This window comes from Cicer arietinum, chromosome 4 (assembly GCF_000331145.2).
Source record: "Cicer arietinum cultivar CDC Frontier isolate Library 1 chromosome 4, Cicar.CDCFrontier_v2.0, whole genome shotgun sequence".
Classification (NCBI taxonomy): Eukaryota; Viridiplantae; Streptophyta; class Magnoliopsida; order Fabales; family Fabaceae; genus Cicer; species Cicer arietinum.
In genome coordinates, this window is record NC_021163.2 from 55,506,374 (window position 1) to 55,515,043 (window position 8,670).

General features: G+C 36.1%; 1 protein-coding gene across 2 annotated transcripts in view; it reads right to left on the minus strand.

Annotated features, from left to right (window-relative positions):
* Positions 1–8,360, minus strand: part of LOC101491240 (mediator of RNA polymerase II transcription subunit 23) — a 38,374-nt gene extending 30,014 nt beyond the window's left edge. The window contains exons 1-9 of one of the 2 annotated variants that reach the window (XM_004498210.3): positions 8,148–8,359; positions 8,019–8,062; positions 7,749–7,848; positions 6,313–7,296; positions 4,933–5,167; positions 3,093–3,310; positions 2,576–2,783; positions 1,499–1,779; positions 1,185–1,268 (exon numbers count right to left, since the gene is read on the minus strand). In XM_004498210.3, the coding sequence (XP_004498267.1) occupies positions 1,185–1,268; positions 1,499–1,779; positions 2,576–2,783; positions 3,093–3,310; positions 4,933–5,167; positions 6,313–7,296; positions 7,749–7,848; positions 8,019–8,062; positions 8,148–8,267 (2,274 nt within the window). In that variant the 5' untranslated portion in view covers positions 8,268–8,359. Of the gene's footprint in view, positions 1–1,184; positions 1,269–1,498; positions 1,780–2,575; positions 2,784–3,092; positions 3,311–4,932; positions 5,168–6,312; positions 7,297–7,748; positions 7,849–8,018; positions 8,063–8,147 lie in introns of both variants that reach the window. The other variant, XM_027333917.2, reaches the window with a different exon arrangement.
* Between the last annotated feature and the right edge of the window lie 310 nt (positions 8,361–8,670).

Consider the following 8,670-nt stretch of genomic DNA (forward strand, 5'->3'; position numbering starts at 1 on the left):
TTTGAAGGGATTGTTGTAGCAATTTTTGCAACATCTCCATTTGTTCCTTGCTGAATGGACTTGGTTCAGGTGCTGGGGCTGCCAACACTTTACCTCTTTCTGATGTGGCAGCATAGGTGCGAATGTCCCTATTCCTAGATGGTTTCCAATCTGCTGGTTTTCCATGAATGACCCAACATGTTTCTTTGTTGTGGCCTAATTTTTGCAGTGATCACACCATTCTCTGATGTTGGGCAGAGGTTTGGTTCCAAGGATTCTTCCTCTTACATCATCTAGATTCTTGTTTAGGCCAAGGAGGAACTGGTACATTCGGTCTTTCTCCAACAGTTTTTTGTACTGTTTGTTGTCTTCAGTGCATGTCCATACTATATCCTCATAGATATCCAATTGCTGCCAATAACGGGTGAGGGTATGGTAGTAATCAGTGACGGTTGTGTCTCCTTGTCGCAGGTCATGGAGGAGACTCTTGATCTCGAATATGGCGGAAGTATTATCAGTATTTGAGTATGTCTCCTTGGCAGCACTCCAGATCTCAGCTGCAGTGCTGTAATACATGAAACTTTTGTCTGCTTCAGTGGTCATTGAGTTCAATAGCCATGTCATGACTAAGTTGTTCTCTAGCTTCCACTTTGGACAATCGGGGTCCTTTTTCTTGGCTCTTTAGCATCATCAGAGATGTAATCTTCCTTCCCTTTTCCTTGAAGGAAGATCCGGACAGATCTTGCCCATTGAGTGTAGTTTTGGCCATTTAATTTGTAACCAGTGAAGGGTATAGTGGTGTTTTCGGTCAGGCTGGTAATTGTGGAAGTTCCAGCTGCCATTTTAGGGTTTGGGTTTGTGACTGAACTGCTTTCTTCAGCCATGGAATAATGGTGTTTTTCACTTGGACCAGGTTTGCTCTTATACCATGTGAATTATTGAGGAAATGATCTTTTCATTTCTTGAATCAGAATGGTTACAATTCTGGTTTAAATACACCATTCCCTAGTCTAATAAATAAATCAGAATTAAATAAGAGGGATTTACTGTACAAGTCCCTTGATATTCACTACAGTTGTCCGATATAATATAATAAATTACAGAATAATCAGTCAATAAATGACTTATTCTCAGCCACAATTTGGAATTCAACATAAAATAAAAAAAGTAACATGATGTTATCACTGAAGAGCAAGGAAAAATACATTGAAATGCGAACGAAATAGTGAATGAGGCGCAATAAGCAGCAATCTAGTATAAGTTTCAACCATTGCAATGCTGGGTACAACCTGCACATAAAAACAAGTTAAATATCAAAAGAGCTGTTCCTTTGGCTGATAAGAAGGGAAATTATAATTATTCATGTCTTGAAGAAGAAATCATTGTTTGAAATGGTAATTACCAGGTCTCTCTCAAGTCTAAATGATAGTAAGGTAAAAGTCATAGTAAGACAGCATGGAGCAAATAAATCATGGTGGTAAGTGAGCCTTAAGATATGAGAGAGAGAGAGAGAGAGAACCTGCCCAGAAAACAGAGAATCTTCCATTTGATAAGACAGCTTCAAACATAAGTTCAGTGAAAACCCAGATAACAATGACATGGGCAATGGGCTCACTTCTCGTGTAGCCACTAATCTCTCCGCTGGTTGTAGATTTGTTGCTGGTAGCAAGTCAATAACTCCAGCAGAAGTTAACCAATTCATTACTGTTTCACAAGCAGGTTGTGCCATTGTGTAGGTCACAACCCAAAACATCCCTACTGAGCGTTCATCCATATTCATATAATCCATCATTCGGTCTCCTGAAAAATCAAGTGTTAATTAGAATGATAATACCAGAATAATAGTTCAACTACAATTTAACAATATTTCACTCAGCAAACTGCCAAAAATTATGGACAAGGGTATCAAATGTAGGGATCTGTAGAGTGTAACAAAACAAATACAGATAAGACTAACAAAATTTTAATCAGAGAGACAGGAGATACACCATGACATCAATATAAAAATAGATATTAAAGTCATATGAAGTGAGAGGGGTGTGTTATGGTGAGATAAGAGGATGAAATAAGGACTTTACAATCAAAATCAAGCTTAGATGATATTTGAGTTTTAACACTGCGCGTGCCCCTTCTCCTTCGTATATGTGCCTGCCTTTATCCCCATTTATTGTGCCAATTATTGCTATGTTTTTATATTTTTGAAACTACCTTCTCCAATTGATGTTTTTATCTTGTTAATCTAGTTGTCTCTATTTTTGCTATATTTCTCCTTGTCCATGTTTCTGATACATTTCTAGGGAGATTTCGCCAAGTCGGAAGTGGATCTAAAAGGAGGGTTTTATGGAGACATGGATCGGCATTTGTTTGGAAATCTGGATTATATCGCTCCTTAAAACACAACCAAAGGGAAATCATTAACTGGGTGGAAGGGACGGGAGGGTGAATATCGTGAATAACAGTACCTGGGACCGGGCTGTTACAGATCATTTAATCAGTTTTTGAATTTCCCTCTTTTGAGAAATTTTAACTTATTATTCAGTGCCATTTATCTCTCAAATTTAAATTGAACAAACAGTAAACCATGATCAAATAATACCTTTGCTAGCTTGTCTCCACCATTCATCGATTTGCTTTCCTTTTTGAAGCTGTTCGTTATTCAGGTATTCTCTGGTTGATGTGTTCAGTGACCATATACGTAAATTTTGACAACTGCTTACAAAATCAAGCAAGATACTTTGAGGACTATTAGGATCCGAACTTCTGTCTTCTCGATGAAATGATAAAACCTTTCTAGTTGTCTCCACCTGCCATGCAGTGCCTAGACCATTATTATACATTCAATACTAACAAGAATAATTTCCTGAAAATAATGTAATACACCAACTTAAGTAGTATTCCCAGCATGAATTACTTTATTAAACAGATGAAAATTAGAAAGTCCAGGTATGAATAATATTTATTCAATAAAATCATTGTGCTGTTACTAAAATATGTTTTAGACCTCAAAAAAACAATTCTCTATGCATCACAAGGAAAGTAAAAAGAATAACAAATTTTGCTTGTCCACAACGGAAACAAAAGAAAATAACAATGTTCTACATTAAATTAACCACCTTTCTAGAATCTGAATTCAAAGCATTCATGACCAGCTCAATTCGAATTATCTGTGCAAGCAGCCAAGTCACGTGATTGGTCTTAAGTATATGATGATCACCCTCTGTAAGACGTGACACCAGCTTGTCCACAAAATCAACAAAATCAATGCACCCACTTTTCGTAAGAAAATAGAAAATATCAGAGAAGACAAGCCAGTCCTGCCAGCAATTTATCTCTGCAAAATTCAGAAGGAATTAGCTTTTGAAATGTGATAAAAACAAACTTTTCTAGAATCAATCATTTTCATTAGGATAAAAGATTGTATTACAAAAGAAAAGGGAAATAAGGTATGTCAGAGGGAAGAGATCATAAGAATTCTCCAAACTAGTAACAGAATAAAAGGAAAGAACACAACGATGCAAAGTAGCTGTTCAATCTCCAGCAGCAGACTAGGCAAAGCACCAAAGAGAGGTAATAAACACAATCGTAGGACAGAACAGACATATGAATAAAGAGATATCTATGAAAAATGGATAATCCAAACCAAATGCTCCGAAAGAATCTGTGCACACAATACCATTTTTTTTTTTTCTTTTTCAACAGAAGAAATTTCATTGAACAGAAAAGGTGAATATAAACTATTGGGAAGATAAGAAATTGCCCAAAACTGGTACGACAAAATACCCAAAAACAAAAAAGGAGGGAAGAACTATGTGTGATAATAGAATGTCAGTAAGACATAGAGAAACCCTGTCCAGGGGTACTGCAATGCAGTATATATGAAATAGTAAAAGGCATGAAAATCATTCAGACAAACAAATACTATGCAGGAAACCTTTCATCTCCACAAATCTAAGATGGCAAAAACATTGATAAGCATATAGAACATATATTTGGATTCTAAAGAAAGTGTGATTTAGGGGTGAGGAAGCATGGCTCTAATTCCATATGTTTCAATGGACAGTTACAGTCCTGGCAACGACCTTCTCATAAGCAGCGAGTAGATCCAATTCTATATGTTTCATGCTACTATGAAGCATAAGATTGTGACCAGAAAACAGTGCTGAGGGTGTCACAGTATATGACATGCATCGTAAGTGGAATTTGAACTTTTGTGAGCAGTATTTAAATCCACATTACTTCTGCGGTGGTGTGGACTAAACATCAATATTCTAATTTTGTGGTGGATTGTGTAACTAGTGTTTTCTTTTCTGAGCCACCATGAGATGAGATTGGAACCCAAAAGAATGCCAATGTGGATCTAGAAAGATCTGGGCCCGAGGCCCTGTATGCATCCCAAGACACTAACCAAAGGTTGATGTGGTATGACAGGCCGAATGAGAAGACCACAAGAAACTGTTACTTCCAAATACCTGACATTCCATATGACGGCCTCACAGGGACACGCCAGGGGTGTTGCAATAAAGTGACATATATTGTAAACAGACAGACAAATATCTGGCCTAGTTGGTGGCATATTGAAGAGCCTAAAACAGTAGAACACTAAAAAGAAGGGTCGTCAAAATAATTACGCCCAAATTTAGACAATAATATCTGAGTTAACCATTGGTGAGGAAATGCCTTTGACATTTTGCATACTTGCTTTAGTAAGGAGGTTTAAGATATACTTGGTTTGAGAGAGGAGCAGAGAGCCATTAGGTAGATTAAGAATCTGAATTCCAAGAAAATAGTCTACCTGACTATATATTTGGGAGCAAAGGCAGCGTGCAGTTGGATAATGTGATGCTGAACCTAAGAAGAAAAGTGTCATTTGGTAATGATATTGTCAACATAGACAATAACATGGGTTTTGTTAGAACGCGGGCACACACACACACACACAGAGAAGATCATTGCCTGAATTTGTTAATTTCAATAGTTCGACGATTCTATCAATAGTTGCCTCACAGATCATCTCTGAAGAAAAAACAGCACCAGCGGTAGTCCCCTGAGATAAAAGCCTGTAGCAAGGAGCCAGTACCAGTACCCGTCTCCACCAATCAGGTGAAGGTGCAGAACGGAGAGCATGTCTGATGCAACGGACGGCTCTCTCCCAGTCCAAACTTCCCTTCTGAACAGATATTGCAGTTTCCTACAGACAGCATTAAGAGACTAATTCACCAACTCAGGACAAATTATGATCAAACTAGAAAGATACATTCCAACAAAACAGAATTAAACTGTAGAATGTTGGAGAAAATATAAAACTTAAATAATAGGTTCCAGTCAAATTGCAGATATCAACAAATATGAGAAAACTCATGGATATACCTTTGGACATATATATCTATAGGGAGCATATCAATTAGAGAACTTTTATATTGAGAAAGTAAGAGGAATGAATCTTAGTTATTGATCAAATCATGAATGGCTATGATTAGAACAAAAAAGTCGTGTGACTTTTTTAATTAATCGTGTGCACTTAAATAACTCTCAATATGACTATCCATGTATGGCCGTATGGTTCATATTTAATCCGCTCATATTAAAACACCTCTCACTTGATATATATATATATAATGAAAAACAATGACGGAATGTCATGCCTTTAATATTCTATCTGTAATGTTGATCAGGAAGAATCCAGAAACACAGTATGTATATGTTATAAAAAATGAAAATGTAAACATGACCGTCATATTTAACTTATCAAAGTCCAAAACCAAAGACGAAAAGGGTAACTTGATTTACTAACTTAATCCGGGAATGTTATGGGAAAAATTAGCTGGTATACAACTCAAAAAATCAGCAAACATAAGAAAAGACAACAGGAATTTTATTTATCAAATGAGCTGCATAAACTACTAATACCTCACTTAATCTATCAGAATTATGAAATTGAAAACCATTTGCTACTTTAAACGATTTTCCAGTCAACTTTTTATTTGACGTGATATGAATGTTTGGTTAACCTAGTGGTTACTTGGCTAACCATTTTTCCTCACTTTCATAGCTAAAATCTTAGTACAGGTAGTGTTGATTTTAAGACAGTCATTATTTTTTATTTTTAACAAGAGATAGAAAAGGGTATTGTAACTATCTAGTTTTTCTGTGTTATGAAATATCATGAGTAAGCCCCAAGTTATGAAAATTATTTATCAGCCATCTCATAGCATATATTTTAATGTTAAATGGTCGTCTGCGAATTTTTCTGAAAAACATGTTAGTATCTGAGCATTCAAGTACAGTCTCATTCATCTATAACGAGTTTGTTGAAAAATAAATGAGATTTTTCACCTCTCCGTGCAATGGTTCTCCAAGTACACTTAAATATGAGATCGCTGCTAGTCGCAGATGTGCACTTTCTGAAATTGTAGGTGTTGTCTGATTCAGGATCCGCTGAGTGCCAAATGTAGGGCAATGAAGATGCTGGTCTAACATTTGCATGTGCATAGCCATCATATCTCGTCTCCTGTGGATCTCCAAGATAAGTGTAAATAATGCTTCATCATCAGGTATATTCTCTATGAATTGCAAATCACTACGTAATAATTCATAAAAGGGGACTCGACATTTTCCCTCGTCAACTAAAAGCCAGATCACATCCAAGCAACTATGTAGCCATGCAATTACGGCTCTGCCAGATCTCCATGATTTTAGAATATCAGATTCATCAACTCCCTGTTGTCTCTGGTCCCAATTCACCAGCCAATTCAGCATATGGTGAAAGATTTCAGCATACGTCACAGGTTTTAAACTGAACTCAAGACCAGTTAAAATAATCTTGCAACATAGCTGGCGAAGGCTACTGTTACTAATATCATTATTTCTGACAGATGGGCTACCTCTTAGTTTAGATTGTTGTCCATTGGAGGAAATATCAGATGATTTTACTGGAGATAAAGCTGCACAAGACAGCGGCTCAATAGATGACTGTGCAGGGGACCCAATAGTATGAACAGAAGTCAATGGAGATGCAGGATTTGAAGATTGGAAATTAGAAGAATTAGCAATTGTGTTTGGAGGAGGCAGCATTCCCGACTGTGATAAGCTAGAAGAGGTAACTGTTGACACCGCTTGACTCATTTGACCAACCGGTAATTCAGCCGAAGAAACTGAAGAAAGAAGGGACGGAAGAAAGGTGTCCCAGTTAATGCACCCAATACCACACAAGCTCCGCAAAACAAAAAGAAGAAAGTCTGATCGCGGTCCATGACCACTACACTGTACAACCAGTGATATAAGAATAGCTTCTGTCACAGAACGCAATTGCTCATGGTCCTGAAAGTAAAATGAACCATAAACAAATACAACAACGACAACACAATAAAGTATAAACATTGTTTTTTAATTGAAATCAATTATAATCATTGTTAATTGTCCATGATCACTACTAAAATACAATAGAAGATTTTCAATTTCAGTTATTATTTAAAAATACTAATGATTTCCAAAACTAAATCAACAACTACAATTTCAAAGAGGAAACTTTTGTTTGAATTGGCATATCTAAACTTATCTACTGACATAAGTAGTTCTGAAATTGTTTGGGATAGGTTTAAGAAAACAGTTTATGTATCAGCACTTAAATAATAAATGGTTATACTATGTACGCTAAATTAAGTTGTTTATCGTGATTACCTCAAATAAATAAAATATCTTTGACATATTTTCACATCACTTAAGCAAAAAAAAGTATCCAACAAAAAGAAGATCAGTAATTCGAAACTCACAGGAAACTGAGTCTGAAGTTGCTCAAAATCTATAATGAATTGCTCATTCGGCGGTGGAACCTCTCTGTTAATGGCGTGCACGCGTTTTTGCGTTTTGTTCCTGAGATTAAAAAATAAATTCAACATTCACAAACACAAAAGTAAGAAGCTAAATCAAAAAAAAATCACATTATAAAAACCTAAAGTGATTACGAAAATAAATAACAAACAATTAACGAATTTGAACGTTGCAAAATAAAAACACAAAGTCGTTGCAGTGAGTGGACTTACGGTGGTTCACGGAGCGGGTCATCGGATTTGTTACGACTGTTTCTCTGTAAAAATGAAAAGGAAATGAGGATAAAGAGAATTGCGAGGAAAGAAAATGAGGAGAAAGAAAATGGAAGGAAAGAAAGTTACTCCAAGTCCTAAGTAGAGGTTGAAGAGATCGAGAATTGGTACTCGAGCGGGGTGGAATTGAAAAGAACGCGATGATGTTGTTGTTGATGCAACTGTTCTCTGATTCTGAGATTGATCCATTTTCAGGTTTCTTTCAATTTGGTGTGTGACGCAATGTTCTGAGCTTTTTCTTAGTTTTAGCTTTCTAGTGTTCTTGCAGAAATTGAAGAGTGATGGTCACTACTCAAGTTCCATTATTAAAATTCACCTAGTGGGTCGTCGGGTCGGGTCGGGTCGGTAAAGCCGACACAAATGTATGCACACCATATTCAAAAATATTTGCTTAATCTTAATAATAACAATAATAAATATACTCTATGTAGTTTTGCATGAAACTCTAAACTAGATGCAATATCATATATGTTGCCTAATGCATTCACAATTATAAAAAAATGGTATTAATTATAATACATTGAAAATCTAATATAATATTATTAATTAAAAAAATGGTGTGTGAGTTCACATAAAATAGCGCGTAAAAAAA